Raw genomic sequence first — 17538 nt, 5'->3', positions numbered from 1 at the left:
GCTTCTCGAGTTATCTCTCCAGGTATTTGAGTAAGAGATCAGTTCTCTGAAGTTCTAACTTTTGGTTTGCCTCGAGGTTATAAAAGTCGAGTGGTATCGCATACACCTGTGTGATATCATCGTCAACCATCTTGAGAGCCAACGTACAACATAAATAATCGAGCTTCATCTACTGTCATCGCTCAAGCTTGTCCTCTCAGGATGTCTTGTTACATCGCAGTCAGTGTGCTTCTACTGATCGTCTGTTCAAGTGAGAAACGACTTCCATTCATTATGAACCTGATTCCCACTCATTGTTAAATTTTGTAAATGAATTATGTCCACTTTTTCTTAGGGAAAAAAGCTCAAAATTTATTATTATTATTATTTATTTATTTTATTTTATTTTTTTGCTTGCTTGCTTGCTTGCTTCTCAGATTGCTACGCGTTCATTTGGTCCACTGATTTCAAAGATGGCGCTGAGCTGTACGCATGCGTGGGAGACACCGTGACGTTTCCATGGAACTTTGCCACAGCACATGGACAAGGATATCAAGTGGTATTTCCAGGGGGAGGGCTTTTCCAGACAGAGCGTAGCGGGGACAGTCGATGGCACCTTCTTCCCGCTGCCGGCCTTTGCTCGCCGTGTGGATCACGTGACCGTCGCCAGCATCCAACTGAAAAACGTCACAGACGCAGACACGGGCAACTACTCGGTCGTCGTCACCGTCCTTAGTGGAGTGACATACTCCATATTCCAGCATTCTTCGACTCTAACTGTCGCAGCTGGTGAGTAATTATAACACCTAACCGCCTGAGATTCTTAGTGTGAAACTTGTAGCGTCCACTGTATTGAGCAGCTAGCCACAAACAATATTTAGTTTAACTTAACAGAAAGTTCATTAAACATTCTAATTCTCGCCAGGGGTGTATGAGCTAATCAGGTAATTTTAATGATCGTTATCTTGACTGTATGAGGTAATAAGGTTAATGCAGCACTCATTAACCTGCTGGGTTAACCTGTAGGCATTGCATCACATTTACTCAGGGCCGCCAAGAGCCAGCAAGGGCCCCGGGGCAGACGACATTTCCGGGCCCCTTGTAACGGTAATGATAAATTATGTTGCCAGTGTATAATAATATGCTTACAAGTCGATTATCGATATATGGTCTGCTAGTCTGCCCACCTTAGGCCTGCAGACTTGAAACAACATACGCATGTGTAATGCTTGGGTGTTCTTTCCCCAGACCCTTCATTAAAAGAGAAGTAAAAAAATTGACTGACCAAGTCCGAGCCCCCTTCACAGCTGCGGGCCCTGCCCCCCTCTCGTCAGCCTGTATTTACTGTCTGTTCTCTACAGCATCGCAGACATCACTTTTAAAGTTAAAGCAGACAAACGTTTAGAAAAAAGAAAAAGAAAAATACACAGAAAGAACAATAACAACAAAAGCAACGACACGAATAGAAAGAACAAGAAGAACAAGGACAAGAAAAAGCAGAAAAACGTGACGACGACGATGACGATGACGACGACGACGGAGGTGATGGTGCTTGATGATGATTGCCAATCCTGTTCATAGATGCACTGGTGATCAAAAGAACGTCGGAATTACTACTACAGCAACAGCGAATCGCTGTCTTTGACAACACCACCCGGCAGTTTCACGTGCAGCTCACCTGCGGCACTTTCCGCATCACAGGACAGCCTCCCGTGGCGGTTGAGTTCACGGTGAGTTCTGGCAGCTCAGAGAGTGTGGTAGCTCGGACGTGGCCAACACACACACAAGGCAGATACAGTCATCCATGTTATGGAAATATAGACACACAGATTTCACACTACATTCACTCGCAGGCTACTGTAGTGACATCTTGACCAATCACATCGTGACTTTGAGTTTCCATGACTGCAGAGAAATGTCTCAGATGGCCAAATCTTTGCCTTCCACCACATAGGCAGCTTAGCTTAGGACCGCAGGAGTGGCTGACTGTCGTGAGATGTGTTCAGTCTGTACGAGAATGATGCACTCAGTGGCAGAACATTTTTGACCACAAAGTTTTTGACTGTCTCAAAGTGCACCGACAGTTCCTGTGACTGACTCGGGGTGTGGCTATGTCTTGGAACTGCATTACAAGTATTCTAACACTTTACTGTCAAATACTTTACTGATACAGTATTAACACCCACACTTGTAGTAGCTTGTTACTATGGGTTCTTATTCTACCTGGCCATTCACTTTCTGCGAGAAAATTTATCAGTAAATTTAATTTGTAAAAGTACAGGTGCACACATGAACACAAACACACAAGGACAGTGACACAGGTACAGACACACGGATATATTTTTCTAAACATCGTCCTTACTAATCTCAGTAGTCTTTAAAAAAAAAAATCTTTTTTGTCTGCCTTTTCCTCATCCTACAGTATCCTTCAGGATGGAAGGAAATTGTCTCGGTCCACGAAGGGGGAAACTTCTCTGTCTTGCTGCCTAACCCAGTAGAGGGAGGTACCTACACCTGCCGACTTCTCGCGGACTATCCGCCCGTCTCCTGCCTGCCCGCCAACAGCAACGTTCTGTCCAGTGTAACTGTGAGCATCGATGAGGTGAGGGCGCGCATGTCGCTGATGGAGGCGGAGCAGAGGGCGCTTCAAGACGATAACGATGAGCTGAGGAAAGACCTCGCAGATATAATCCACAATCAGACCTTGTCCAACCAGCTCCAGCACGGTAAGAGAAATATATGCCAGCAAACAATCAGTGTGACAGTAGAGCAAACAAGTGTCCTATCCCACAGATAACTATGGCATGTCCATCACCATCCCACACAACGGCTATGTTGTAAATCAGGTATAGAACTAGATTCTTCTACTCGTTGTCAGTAAACCTTCTGTGGTATATGTGTGTAATTATGATTTATTTATATAGCACTAATAGGGTATCAGTGAGCGTGTAAGTGAATAAGTGTGTGTGTGTAGATGAGATAAATAATACATTCTTCAAGGGAGATGAGTAGATGACTATTTATTTTCAAATTTATTTGCCCACAGAGAAAGCTCTCAACCACGTCAGTTTCCACGTTCAGCTGTCACGTGATGTCACAGTGTTCAGTTCCCGTCCGCTTGTTTTTGACCGGATTGTCAACAACAAAGGGAGCGCATACAGCACATACACCGGCCGCTTCACCGCCCCCCTAAGCGGGACCTACTTTTTTGCCGCCACGTGCGCTCCAACGAACTCCACCTTGACCTGTTACATCCAGGCGGCAGTGACACGCGTTTGTGTGATGAGAGCTCACTATGGGAGACTTTCCAGTGACAGTATTTATCATCAGTGGGGAGCCACATGTCACGCTTCGCTGCATCTCACTCGAGGAGCTGAAGTGTGGGTGGGAGTTGAGACAACGGCCTCTTTCAACGGCTCTTACACCAGCTTCAGCGGCTTCTCTGTCGACCTCGACTGATTATTTCTTACAAATATCTTCATATTTAACGTTTTAATTTTTTTTCTCTAGTACAACGATGTATAACAGTCCAAGATATTTACTCTTACACAAGATATACGCCAGATTCAATATAAGACAGAAGTTCGAAGCACAAAAGGAAAAATGTAAGGAACAAACTTTCAGACGCGATACAGGATAAAGAAATAATAATAATAATATTAAAGATTCATTAAAGTGGAATTTAGTTTTTCGTTTTGCTGGTGGCAAGATACCAAGTTCCCAAATCTGTTTGCTAGAAGTGTCATCCGACACCGGCGGAGGAGGAGGTGAAGTCTGTGAGGTCAGGTTACAGTAGGGATAGTCAAGGGGATAGTGACTGCTACTCCTCCAATCCTTCCCCTACTCTGTTCCGCTTATTGCTACTTCTTACTCGTCTTCCTCTGCTAAATCACGACACCGTTGCCTGATTCCTCTTTGTGTTTTCTATCTTTTTCTTTCTCTTTTATTATAGTCGTTCTTACTGTTGTTCATCCTTCCGTTCCTTCGTATGCAGCTTTGTATGCAGTCCATGTCTCGTTTTTATCTCAAGTGCTAAGAGCACGCTCCTCACGAGCTTGTTATTGTTACTATTTATTATTATTTGTCGTCAAAGTTACAGCTAAAGGTTAGATGAGGGGGTTCACTGACCTCTCTGTGCACACGTTTGAAAGATTTTCTCTCTCGAACTATTCACTTAGCGTTTGAGAATTTGTGTCCTCTAAGCCAGTTCAGACAAGTTTCGATTTCAGCCTCATTGCAGTCCCCATCAGTGACGATCCTTGCCCTTCCCCAAGAAATTGGTGGCGTTGAGGTCACGTGATACAAAATACTATTAAAGCCTGGCTTAGGAATATCTTTTTTTTTCCAACACAATAAATATAACTTTATTTGCACAAGTGATATTGTAAACACAGCTGTGACTAATCAATGATACCCTGGTGGTGTGTGTTTATTCGTATGTTCACACACACATATACGTAGATATACGTCAGTGGAATATTTATCCTGCCAAGTGCACTCACTCGTGTACTATGCACAGTAACATCAGTTATTTCCCTTGCATAGCTGCTACACCTACACAGAGGCAGTATTTCTTTAACTCAGGCCTTGATTGACATCACAAGTATACTGTACTTTAAAAACTTTAAAACTTTAAAAACACTTATGTTAATCGTATTTCTTGTTTTGTCTGTTCTTGATCGTTTTCTATTCCAATATAAGCTCCTTTATTAGTGTTTATTTACAGTTACTGCAGAAGCGAGCATTACTAGGCTTGGAGTTAAGACTCGGCGAGTTCGAGTTAGGTTTAGGGATTAAAGGTTAAGGGTTGTATTTGAGGCTTAGAAGATTGTAGGCGCGTGCGTTTTGTCCATGTAGGTGGGAAATATAAGTCTTCACACTGTAACAAGCCGGTTTCTGTTCTCCGGATCTGGTTCCTGTTTCACGATTCAGGTGAGGTACGATGACAGTACAGACGAGCGAGAAGAGACAACACAACCTTCTTTGGTGTTAAAGGCTAGCCTGAGTCAGTCCTCCGAGCTGCTGACGAGTTCACAGAGCATGAGATTATGCAAACATTTCGTGGACATTTCATGATTTACTGATTTAAATTTAAAACGGTAAATCTGTTTTTCGCTTACAAACTCCTGACAACAACTAGTGTGAGGGCTGTAAGTATTTGCTAAGTGACTCTCTTTTTGATGATGTAGTAAATGAAGTGTAGATCCCTTCCTAGGTGATGACTACCATGTTCATGGCTTACACCTAGCGAAATTAAACATTTATTTTGCTTATTACAACAACAACAACAACAAAATTTTTTACTTGGGTTAGACTTTAACCCCACACTTCACCTTCATCATTTCTCCTTTCATGACAAGTCACGTGACATGTTCTTGCTGCTCAAGACACCGTTGTCTCCATCTGCGGAAAGTTAGACGTGAGTGTGGTGCACCTCCATCACCTCTCGGTATGGCCACATCCTCCTCCTGCACTGTAAGTCAGAGGGTTGAGCTCGTGTCCCTTTCGTGAGTGTGGCAACTGGACTCTGTGAACTTTTACAGTAACTAGATGATGACGGGCTACCTGTAACCAGGCCACACAGATAACGGCCTTGGTGTTTGTGGGCGGAGTCAGGAGATGACGAAGACAAACTACCCTCATATTTGTCTTGTCTCCACAGCCAGCGGAGTTTCCACGCGCCATGTGTCAGTGCTGTCAGGATAACAGGATACACCTTAGGGAACAATGGATGGCGTAAATGTCTCCTTGACGAAAAGCATCATGCATGTCGCAGTCATCTTGTGTCGGCGGTCCTCTTCAGGCCTCTGTTCACTCGACTGAAAAGGTTATTTAATGCGAACTTCAAGTGTGGCGACTTTCCTATTAAGGAAAATGTTTCAGCAATGTTTTTATTTACACAACGTTAAAATATTAAGGCTTACAAAGTCTGATCTGTCATATGGACAGAAAATAATGGAGTAACTGTTTAGTTGCTGTGAGGGTAGGGTAGCAGTCCGACCAGGATTTTATGTTGAAGAAATAACAGCACTACTACTATGGCTGCCGAGGGAGAGCAACAAGAATTTTCAGTTCCTTCGTGGGTGAGGCTGTTGAAGTCTTCGCAGTTTGGCCGCACCGGGTGGATGAACGATGGCTTTGAAGAGCAGGTAGATGCAAAACTCTTTGTCATTGTTTCAGGACATCAGAAGGACATTCACATATTTAAATGTCTATTTGTTGATGGTTGTAACACACGTGTCTATGTAAGCTCTCTATTGGTTAATGGTGGCGATACTCGTGTCCATGTAATTTCTGTATTGGTTGATAGTTGTGGCAATAATGTCATGTAAACTCTGTATTTCTCGATGGTTGCGATACTCATGTTGTATTAGTTGTTAGCTGTGATACTTATGATGGTGTCAACTTTAAATTGTTTCAAAAAGATGTTAGTGCTACTCTCAAAAGACAGTGCTTGGGATCTTCTTGCTGAATAGCCCTTCTGTTGCCATGTGTGCTCTCTTTCTCTCACCACAAACCTGTATGCTGCCATTATTTTCTTCTTGGTTAACTTCTTATCTTTTCTTCAGAGTCCTTACTTTTGAGTTAAATTATTAAACTGCACTCTTTTATATTTGACTTCTATGATATCGGGGTCTTGTATAAGGCACAGACGAAATATAGGTAAGTCCATTCTTGTCAGAAGTACACATGTAACACAATCCTCTGTGATATTGTTGTGTTATCTGATGTTTTCCTCGTGTTGGACTGATGTTTCTGTGTGTTTTTGATGTGCCTGTCATGGTGCGTGTAGAATGTGCTGCCTGTTCCGTGTCAGTGGCTTCGGTTCCTTGCAGACGACGATCGGCGGACTTCTGTGGGCTTCGTGTCCGCTTGACCTCTGTTGATCTCTGAACTTTTGCGTGTGGTGGGGGCTCGTTCGTCGTTCTAGCTGACTGGTGCCGTGTGTTGGATGTGCTGTCTGGAGCTACATTTGTTATGGAGTGTGTGTGTGTATGATGTGCTGTCTGGAATTACAGTTGCTATGGAGTTTGTTTGTTTGTATGATGTGCTGGGTATGTTTGATGTTTGATGTGCTCGTGCTGTGTACGCGCTGAACTGTGGCGTGCAGTACACAGTCTGCGACACACCTACGTCATTTTGTGCTGTCGTCATCTTATTTTGACGTCTCATCCTATTCCGTCATGTGTGACGTCATTGACCGTGTCCAAAGAAAAGACAGGGCGCTAGGAGGCCATCTTGTTTATGTACATGTATCTGTAATGTAGAATACATTTATATCTATCACACCACTCTCCAAAGTTCGAAAGTTGTGTTGACCAGAGAATTGTTTTTGAGAGATAAGAGCCTGCAAGAAAGAGGAATGCATATGCTTGGCACAGTGATAAGTGAATGATCTGCTTCCCTGGAAATGCCGTAGAAGCCGTGATCTCCACAATGTGTGAGAGACCTACTAACGCTTTCCTACAAATGTATGTCTCATACCTTTTTAATAGCATACTGCACTCAATTCAATAAACATGTTCTTAAAAATAAAACTACAGAAATCTTTATATCACTTGATTATTCCCCGTTATGTAATAAAACCGTATTTCACAAGACCTGCTGCACAAGTGGAGATATAATTATAATACAGCCGGTATGTACCAGTCTTTTGAAAATTGGTTTTCATCATTCATTTTTAATAATGGTTCTTCAAATCCATAGAGTTTTTTTCACCAGTGATTTTCTGTCTTTCGAGTAGTAGTTGTCTGATACAGTGATACCTCGGTTCTCGAACATAATTCGTTCCGGGAGGACGGTCGAGAACCAAATTGTTCGAGAACCGAAGCAATGAAACCCGAAGGAAATAATGGAAACTGGATTAATTCGTTCCAAGCCCCAGAAAATGCCTATTTACTGGCCTAATGTGTATATAATATGTAGAAAAACATGAGTCTCAACAAGAAATAAGAAATAAAAGTGTATTTATTAAAACAAAAACAAAAAAATGTACTGTACAGTACAGTACAGTAAATTGTGTTTCATTTACTGTACCTGTACCAAAGTTTTATGGCAGGAGGGAATGAATGTGGAGGGAGGAGGGAAGGGGGATGGCTATTGTTTTGAAGGGGAGTCCTCTTCAATAAAAACAGAGGGTAACTGCTCTTCGGGTGTTTCTGTTCTCTGTATCTTTTGCTGAGGAGAATCAGAATCTTGTTCTGCAGTTGCTTGTCTGATTTCTTTACGGAAGAATTTGTCAATTGTTTGTTGTTTTTTTCTCCTCTGCACTCACACTGATGACGCAAGCAAGGCGCGCTGGGCCGAAATGAACGCCATTCTGCTCAACTCGGCTCATCTCGGACGTTCGGATGTTCGAGTTCCAAATATTTGTTCGGATTCCAAGACCAAAATTTTCTCGAATTTCCTGGTCGAATACCGATTTGGTCGAAAGTCAAGGCGTTCGAGAACCGAGGTATCACTGTATATCACGAGAACGATTTCAACTGAATGTCGCCTCCGACTTCAGCTAACATCCAAGGACTGATCATACCAGATACCAAACACAGATTTTCGGAAATCAACAAACATTTTACAAATATTTTCCATGCAAATTTTGTATTATTGCAATAAAGGAAGCTAAAGAGAAATCTGTTCACAAAGTATTCTCGTCATATAAAAAGAGATACCATTCAACTAATTTTATTTTTATTAACACACATTTTTTTTTTGTTAGTAAGTGTTGTTGCTTGTAAAGTATGCTGATTTATTTTCTTTCAGAACAAAGAAACCGAATCCTACGTTTCTTCCTACCCTGAAGCCGACTACACTTTCTCAGTCAGGCCCTTGTCCGAGGTAGACTACACAAGTCCACTAACCCGACCAACCCCTTCCTATTTTTGTCTCTCCCACCTGTCCGGATGTACCTTGCAGTATCCCCAGCACCTATCAGACAGTAAGGACGAAGACTGGAAGTCTGGGAGTGGCTTTGATTCGAGTCTAGGAACATGGAACAGCCGCCTCACTGCGTCACATGAGCACGTGACATTGCCAGCCAATCAGACGGGAGCTACCAATATGGGAGAATCTGAGACACATCATGGCTACATCCGGTTTGACCAGGTGCAGGTGCACAGTCTGCCCAAGAAAACATCGGGTAGTTTGCTGCATCACCCTTACGACTTCCAGCAAACCAGTCTGGCTATCTCGGGGGGCATACCCGGCTCTCTTGGTCACGTGACACAGCTTGGACATCAGGAGTCGGATCACCATCAGGCACCAGCCTGCCTCAGGGAGCTGCCCTGTCAAGAGACATCCACCCGTAAAAATGAGCGGTCAGGGTGTGGTCGCCACTCGCCAGCTGTCACATCAGTCATCGTCGTCATGGCTCTGGTCATTATTGGCTTGGCTGCGGCGCTAATTGTGTCGATGGTTACAAAACAAGGCGAGATTTTTTCTTCTGCATACATTAATACAACTCACAAGAAAATAAACTAAAAATACACAAGGATTTTTTTTTTTTTTTTTTTTTTTTGTAAACATGTACGTTTCAGCATTAACAGGTTAGTCAATATAAAATGATATGAAGTAAGGAATTTTACCACAGTAGGTTACCAATCCCTACTAAATTGTAGAGGCGGAAATCCATAATTCAATGTCAGTTACAATTTGATACTTTTAAAATAGAGGAATAATTAACTTTTAACTTCACTTTCATTAGTAACTATTGTTATCAACATTAACTTAATTTTTTTTCAGATGAGGAAAACGGGCAGGATGGTCACCGTAAGTACCAACAAAGTCTTAACAGAGCTTTAGTGCTGAGTTTTATCATTTAATAAAATACTTGAAATGCTGAGATTTGAAGACCTCGAAATAAGAAGCAGTGTTTAACTGCGACGAAAAAAAGCATCGGATTCCAGACATCTGCATCTTTATTTTGTCTTCTGCTCTTGCTTTTTAGTCCGTGATACATCACATCATTCTTAGTTTGCTTGTATGCTTCTTTCTTTCAAGCGATCTTGGGTAAGTGCTTGCTATAAAATTATGTACATCTGCAAAGTTAAATCCTTTGACATCAGCTATTCCCTTCTATTGGTTGTGAACAATGTGCTTCTCACAACACCACCCGACCATCCATTCATGTCCTTTCAGCTGTGGTGACAGCCTTGGTCAGTCTCAAGATCCTCAACAAAAATTTCACCTCTGGCATGCAGGAATTCAACTCTGAAGAGTTCTATGGCATCTCCAAGCCTTACAGTCAGGAGGTTGGTTGAATTCTTCTTTCTCTTCTTCTGGCTTACTTTATTCTCGCCTTCCTCGCTGTTTGTATTTCAACCAATAGAAGACCAGATCAGAATTTTTAACATGAAGGATAAAAGTAGGAAGACGGACTAAATTACATTATTTAACCTATCATGGTGATAATGGTCGCGACTATGATGACGAGGAGAAAGCACTATATAACAACAAGAGGAAGACATGTTAATACCAGGTTTGAGAATTTTATGAAATGACCTTTCTTTTCCCTTATTGATTCCACAGTTAGATCGTCTGTTCTTGACGTCGCCTTTGGCAGACATCTACCGCGGAAACAAGATTGTTGCCTTAAGGTGAACTCTGATAACCTCATTTTTGTTTCTCTCTCTCTCTTTCTGTCTCTCTGTTTCACCCCTTCCCCACCCATACAATGCAATACTTACACGCTCGCTACTCCACTTCGTTGTCCTTCTTGCCCCTGGAGAATAATTCTCCCACCCCCTTCGCTACGACAACAGACGATTTATATTTTAGTTGCTTCCCGTGCACCGAGATTGCTCGAGGGAAGCGCCGTGACCCCAGGTTTGTCCCCACGTCCTACCTGTCATCTTAACGAGCTGCCTCCATGACTCACCTCAGGTGCGCAATGTCAGACCTCGGAGCTCTGTCAGCCTCTCACATCAGCCTTGTGTTTGTACCTGGCCTGACACAGTTCTCCCACAACCTCCCCTTCACTCTCCCCCCAAAAAAACTACTGGCGATTTCTTTCTTTACGTGTTCAGCCTGGAGAAAGGCTCCAAAGCCAGGTTGGTCAGTGCACTCGAGTGTAAATCACAAGACGGTTTGTCCGAGGATCACTCAGTCTGCTCTGATTGGAACGAGCGAGTTATCAGGTGGTTTGGGGGGGGGGAGGGGTAACGACGGCAGAAGGATAGCAGTAGGCTCCCCCTTCCACATATCGTGCCGTAAACACGGTGCATGGCAAACCTTTTTATTTACTTATGCTGAAGATCTGGTCCTAAATATCCCAATGGCCACAGGTAGTGTGCCACGGGAGAGGAGCAATGTCTGAAGCTGCAACCGGCGTGGTGGCTGAGACAGACCTCCAGTCACGTGGTGCGCACTGACGCAGTGTCCTCATATACAACGTATTGAAGGACAAGTCGTGCAAAATCTGGTCCCCCTCCCCTTGTTGAAATCTGTAACTTGTGCGTTAATAGTAATATCAATAAACACAAATATTTGTAAAGCGCGTACTCAACACTCTTAAGGAGCATGCTCTTACCGTTACTGTTAAATACACGTGCTTCAAACGTATTCGACCATTCTTAACTTAATAATTAATCAAGCATGGCGGTCACACTGAACGTTTTAAACAAAAGCAAATGAGTATATGCATCATCGACTTGGCAAAATATTTTACCAGTAGAATATGTTGATACATCCTCACAATATTTTTTTAAGTTAAAGACATACAAATACTTTAGCTCTACAAGGGGAGGTGACAAGGCTCGATTCGGAATCCGCGGAGTAACAGTCCATCTCTACCTACAATCAGAATTCAAAATGCCTGACAATACTTCGTGTGCTCTGTTTGGTGAACACAGTATTCACTCGGTCTTATACATTCTTTAACTCTTGATATCCTCATTCATGCTACATTTGCTCCCTTGTATAGAAAGTAGTATAAAAAAAGTTAAACTAGGGAATGGGTCGATCCGTGACAGAGAGGGAGTTCTGAAAGTAAGGCGGGTGGGAGGCTGATTCTGTAGTGATTGTGTAACATTACAGAGCCTCCCTCCAAATATATTAATTTTCTTCCTCTTCATTTGTAAAAAAAAAAAAAAAACAAAAAAAAAACAAAAAAAGAACAAAACAAAACAAAACAAAAAACTCATAAAGATATTTAAAAGTTTTAAAATAATGTTTGAGAATCTCGAACTCTGGTGCCCACAGAGGCTGTGATCTTAGAATTTTTTTTTTTTGGTAAAAACCAATATAGCATAGTAAACTTTTTTTTTTAATCTCTCTTACATCCTGACAGCCAAGGTAGCATCAAGGCAGACGCTGAGCTGCTTTTTCTTGACAAAGGCCTCATCCGGGACAGTCAGGCTGTGGAAAACGTCATCAGTTCCGCGGACCGCGCGCATGACTGGCGCGAGAGCGACGCGAGGGAAATGGGAGAGTTTGTCGTCTGCGGCGACTGTGTCAAGGTCGCGGTCAACTTCACAACAATTCACCAGTTGCCAGAGAAACCAGTTCTGACCCCTGAAGGTGTGCACTGCACTGAGCACTAAGGATGTGGGATGTAGGGGGCAACAAGGGTTTGCATAGCACTTGTCTGCATCTGTAACCGCTTTAACGGGTTGAAAAAGAAAGTTTTCTTCTTCACCGAGCTCTCAATGCTACAGTGGGGTTGCTGTTCATTGAGATTTTGGAGAGTATGTTCTTGTCCAGTTATTTGAAATAGTTTTCACTCTTGTACATATTTTAGAATAAACTTGTAGAGTTCATGCTTGCATCGTTTCCATCTATCTCTAATGTTGCTCAGTTTATGTTGTTTTGTTTGAATCTTGCCATTTATTTCATTTTCATCCACATTTTCCCTTTGATTAACAGATTAGTTTCTCACTTACTGGCAGACTCGTCTAATTGAATACAGTACAACTAGTACGCAATTTAACCTGAAGAATAATTACGAGAATATATATAATTTTATACAACTTCAGTAGGAAATTACCTCCTGCAGTGACATATATTTTATTTGCATACGCAGTGTTGCTTCCACTTACTTCTACTGAACTTCCGGGTAAACCGGAAGTTAGTACCGGACCATCTGAAAATCTTCATCCCGTAACTACAGAAGGCATGGCCACAAGTATGTCAGCTGAAGATCAAATTTATAGTTTACCTGTGTGTTGACATTGCCAAAGTGTGAGTGTGTGTGTGTGAGAGAGAGAGAGAATGTCTTCCCGTGCGCGTGTGTTGTCATTCGTGCACGTCGCTGGTTTTTTTTTTTGTTTGTTTTTTTTAATGTCAAGTTTGCTAAACGATGGTGTGATGTTAATGATGGTATTGATGTCGATTCATCTATAACACACACACTTTGTCGCCCTGATTGTACAGCCCGCAATCTGTTGTTGCTGTTGCAGAAATCTCAGTCACGAGATCACACCCATTTCTTCAAGATGGACATTTCATCGTCGCATGTGACATCACAGACGTGACGTCATGGTCATCTCTCACTATAGAATTCGTTCCGCAAAATAGCGCATCGTGGCATAAACCCGGCAAGGTGAAGGTCGTGTCGTTTAACGGCAGTTTTCCCGACAAACCCCGGGTGTCGGAGGCGTACCGCGCACGCCTGGTGACCTTTCAGCACTCTGAGGGCCCCGGCAGCCTTTCTGTCGTCATGAACGTTAGCGGCGTGACGTGTCGCGACCGTGGCGCCTACATCTGTAGCCTAGTGACGTCAGATGGTCAGCAGTACCAAGGTTCTGGTGACGTCGAGATCCAAGGTATTCTTTACCGTGTTCATAATCAAATCCATGACCAACACCATCATCCAAACCATCATCGTCATCGTCGTCCTTCTCTGTCCTTAGTAGAACTCCAAGCAATTAGGGATGTGTCTTGTTGTGTCTTTATTTACCAGAGTGTATATTGCATTTAAACTTACACTGCTATTGATGATGTTTACTGGATGATGATGGGAAAGAGTTACGCGCCAAGACAGAGCACAGCAAATCCTTGTTGTTTACCACAGATAAAGCTGGGAAGACAAAATTTCGGAGTGTTGAATTAAAAGCAATGGCTGCCAAACAAAGCAAACTTGTGGAATCACTATTCCAATCAAAATGACCGATGAAGATCGCTGAGCAGACATTTCTGACTTGAAAGGATGCGTTAAATGGCCGCAAAAATAAACTCCAGCACCTGACCTGTACCTGACCATCGCTCTGTCTCTCCCCTCCTCCCTTCACCTCGCTCTTCAGCAAACAAAACACATACACACACAAGCACACAAACGGACTAAGCACATACAAAAATACGCACACACACACTAGTCTGGTCTATTCATCCTTATAAAAATACTGTCATTGTTCCTGTCTCCCATGCTTTCTTTACTCTACCTCTCTCCTAGTTCCTGTGTTTGTTTCTTTTTAGTCTAGTTAGCACACGCTTTTGTTATTTTGTAACACAGACTTGTGAAGTATAGCTATGTAATACTGATACGTAACAGGCATACGACACTGGCATGTCACAAAGGCATGTAACATAAACATGTCACATTTTTCATTCAGAGCTGCCCACGATTCCTGTGATCACCGAGACCAAGAAGTCGCCGCTATGGGACGCTACTCCCGAGTACTCCTGCACGGCGAAACTCGGTTATCCTCCCGGAAACCTGACGTTTCATGCTGCCAGGGACCCAGCGACCTTTGACCCCGTGGTTAGCAACCTGACTCGCACAGGTGACACGTGCGACAGTCAGACCGTTGTCACTGTGTCAGCCGTGGATCCTGCTCTGAGGAATGCGACTCGAGTTGTGTGTCAAGTTGCTAGCGTGCATTTGAACCTCTTGGACTCCACCCAGTACGCCACTGTCCACCCCACCTCTGTGTCCAGAAGTCAGTTGTTCCTCCTGTTTTTATTCTACTTATTTTTTTCATTTGCTTATCGACTGTGGTCGCTTTTAAAATGATGACAGTCGGATGACAGCTGTAACCTGTACATAAAGTGAAGCTTAACTTTCTTCTTCCGCCATATAAAAATGATTGCTTGCTGTCTTGGCAGAGCTGGAAATTCAGACCAAATCCACCTCAATCAATGACGGACTCGCAGCCATCAGGTGCCGGTTGCTGAATGCTGGCTCCTGGCAGAAGCTGACGCTGTACAAGATGACGTCCTCGTCCTCGCTGACAGAACTCATCTCCATGTTTCCCAACAGGACGACGAGGTGGCTGGACTTCTCTCTCAGTCAGCGCGCCCTCACGGTGGTGGACGTTTCTGACCGTGTGACGGATCTTGATGTTTTCATCCACTCGCTGAAGTGCGCTGACGAGGGAAGGTACGCATGCGCAGTGCAAGCTTCCGGCGTCAGCATCACGATGCCCTCGGCGCTTCTTACCGTTACAGGTACGACGCAAATCACAACATGAAGACAGTATGGCAGGCAGGCAGACAAGCTAAATAGATATCACAATTTTGTTTCACCCTTAGAGACTTCATGATCGCATGTGACACGCGCACGAGTTGTCAGAAGATCACCACTTGTCATGACAGAAAACATGTCCTGGAACTTCTCTTAGCTCCCATCGAGATGTACAATGTTTATATCTGCGTGTGATATAGGACAAGAGGAGAATGTTCTGTGTTGTCACAATGTGGTTTGTAAATACTTGAATTATATCTGATATTGTGGGAGGGTTACACACAGTAGTTAGCAAGCTGATTCATTAATCGCTGATCTACAAATAATGTACATTCTTGAGTGCGTGAACTTTGCTCCGTTTACAGCGAGGCCCTCGGCACCGGACCTCCACGTACCTGCTGACGCGGTCGAAAACGAACTAGTCAAGTCCCCAGTCACGTGCCAGGCGACAGTGGGGCGACCTGCCGGAAGTCTAGTTCTAAAGGTAAAAAATCCAGGTGAGAAGGACTTTCGCCATCTGGCGTTCAACGAGCAGACGACAAGGGCAATGTCTTGTTCGACGGCGATGTGGGGGATCTTCTACCCAACCACCAGCATAGTGCACAACGCCTCCATCTTTTCCTGTGGCGTCGTTCCTCACGAAACCCTGGCTACAGATCTCACGGACAAGCTGGAAGTTTCCGATACTTTCTACATCATTGCTGGTATGTTTGCTTTCTTGTTCTTTTAGAATATAATTTTACCAGGTTTTTGGAGAAGTGAAGTGTGGGACATGTATTAGTGATGATTAATTCACGCTGTGTACAATAGTGTCATAATAAATAAATGGCGTGCAATATCGCTTAGAATTATTTCATCTTCCGTTACCTATATCGGAGCAAATTAATTACCAGATTTCCGAAAGCAGCTGTCCCTTGAAAGACACTTTACTTTAAGGCATCTTTCATACCTTACAGCCGACTACTGTGAAGGAGCAGGCGTTAGAAACGTGTCCCACCCAACGGACTGCCACCATTATGTCACGTGCACAAATGACGTCATTGCCAACGTCAGCAAATGTGGCGACGGCCTTTGCTTTGACCCAGCGACCGGCGACTGCACCGCCCAAGCACCGAGCGACAACAGCTATGGTGAGCTTAGTTCTGACGACGGTCATCCTCTTGTTGTGTTGCTGGCCGTTGCCACCATGTTTGTTGGCGTTGTTGGTTGTGCCGCCGTCTCCACAACTAGCTGTTGTCTGGTAGTTGTTGATGTGCATCGTGGTGTCGGAATCCTCTGTAACAAAGACCTTTTAGACATCCGTCAAGATGAGCAATTCCGAATGCATGCGTGTATATTTGTGTTTTAATGTGTAATTAATTGTATAATTTCTGCCCTGACGTAAACAAATGACTATCGAGTCTCTGTGCAAACGAATAATTAACGACAGATCTGTGATGCTTAGTCTCTCACTCTCTTGTTCTCATTTTATTCCTTGCTGTAGATGCTACCAAGAACATCTGTTACCCGGATAAAGATTACGTAACCTACCCGCATGACGACGGGTGTCATCTCTATATCCAGTGCGACCTTGGAAGGGAGCTAATCCAGCATTGCCCGAAGGACGCCATCTTTGCTTCCGGTATGGAGTGCACCGTGAACGTCAGAGCCTCGCAGTGCTACAGGGTGATGGACACGACCAACAGAATTGTCAGCAACTCTACAGACTTGCTGACAAGATAGCAGTAGTAGTAGTAGTGTGTGTGTGTGTGTGTGTGCGTGTGTGCGCGTGTGTGCGTGTGTGCGTGCGTGCGTGTGTCCCTGTGTGTGCGTGTGTGCGTGTGTGCTAGTCGTATATACCTGTGCACAGTCCCTGTCACTATTTGCAGGCGGCTTGTTTTGCTTGCAAGTTGAGCATTTAATATATTTTAAATATTTCTTCAAGTAATTCTCAGATTGTATAATGGAACATCATAGCCTACAACCCTGTATACATCCAGAGAAGCAGTTTATTCTGCGGCCACTGATGTAAATAAGTTTTTCTATAATTATTAGAACGTGAAGATGGATTTATTTTGATTATTTTACACTCCTTTATATTTTAGTAATTTTACATCCATCGTTTACACGTGTGTGGAGCTGCAAGATACAATAAAAGGCAGAAAGATAAGTTATCTGAAGTAGTT

General features: G+C 43.4%; 2 protein-coding genes across 2 annotated transcripts; both read left to right on the top strand.

Annotated features, from left to right (window-relative positions):
• Window positions 1-2593: 2593 nt before the first annotated feature.
• Window positions 2594-3438, top strand: LOC112555590 (caprin-2-like). The gene is made up of 2 exons (XM_025224020.1): window positions 2594-2705; window positions 3026-3438. The coding sequence occupies exons 1-2, from the start codon at window positions 2594-2596 to the stop codon at window positions 3436-3438; spliced, it is 525 nt and encodes a 174-aa protein (XP_025079805.1).
• A 1918-nt stretch (window positions 3439-5356) lies between these two features.
• On the top strand, window positions 5357-17537 carry LOC112554984. The gene is made up of 13 exons (XM_025223077.1): window positions 5357-6128; window positions 8740-9403; window positions 9718-9744; window positions 10114-10226; window positions 10504-10571; window positions 12263-12492; window positions 12995-13096; window positions 13371-13736; window positions 14523-14849; window positions 15016-15357; window positions 15739-16077; window positions 16330-16503; window positions 16857-17537. The coding sequence occupies exons 1-13, from the start codon at window positions 6018-6020 to the stop codon at window positions 17093-17095; spliced, it is 3102 nt and encodes a 1033-aa protein (XP_025078862.1). The 5' UTR covers window positions 5357-6017; the 3' UTR covers window positions 17096-17537.
• Window position 17538: the final 1 nt, after the last annotated feature.

The sequence above is a fragment of the Pomacea canaliculata genome, linkage group LG14, assembly GCF_003073045.1.
Source record: "Pomacea canaliculata isolate SZHN2017 linkage group LG14, ASM307304v1, whole genome shotgun sequence".
Lineage (NCBI taxonomy): Eukaryota > Metazoa > Mollusca > Gastropoda > Architaenioglossa > Ampullariidae > Pomacea > Pomacea canaliculata.
This window is presented reverse-complemented; position numbering and strand designations above follow the sequence as displayed.

Bases quoted from the DNA above. Each gene is read 5' to 3' on its own strand.
- LOC112555590 (XM_025224020.1), top strand. From the start codon at position 2,594: ATGTCGCTGATGGAGGCGGAGCAGAGGGCGCTTCAAGACGATAACGAT. The intron at 2,706-3,025 runs GTAAGAGAAATA...ATTTGCCCACAG, and splicing joins GTCCAACCAGCTCCAGCACG to AGAAAGCTCTCAACCACGTC.
- LOC112554984 (XM_025223077.1), top strand. From the start codon at position 6,018: ATGGCTGCCGAGGGAGAGCAACAAGAATTTTCAGTTCCTTCGTGGGTG. The intron at 9,745-10,113 runs GTAAGTACCAAC...ATGTCCTTTCAG, and splicing joins AAACGGGCAGGATGGTCACC to CTGTGGTGACAGCCTTGGTC. The intron at 10,227-10,503 runs GTTGGTTGAATT...TTGATTCCACAG, and splicing joins CCAAGCCTTACAGTCAGGAG to TTAGATCGTCTGTTCTTGAC.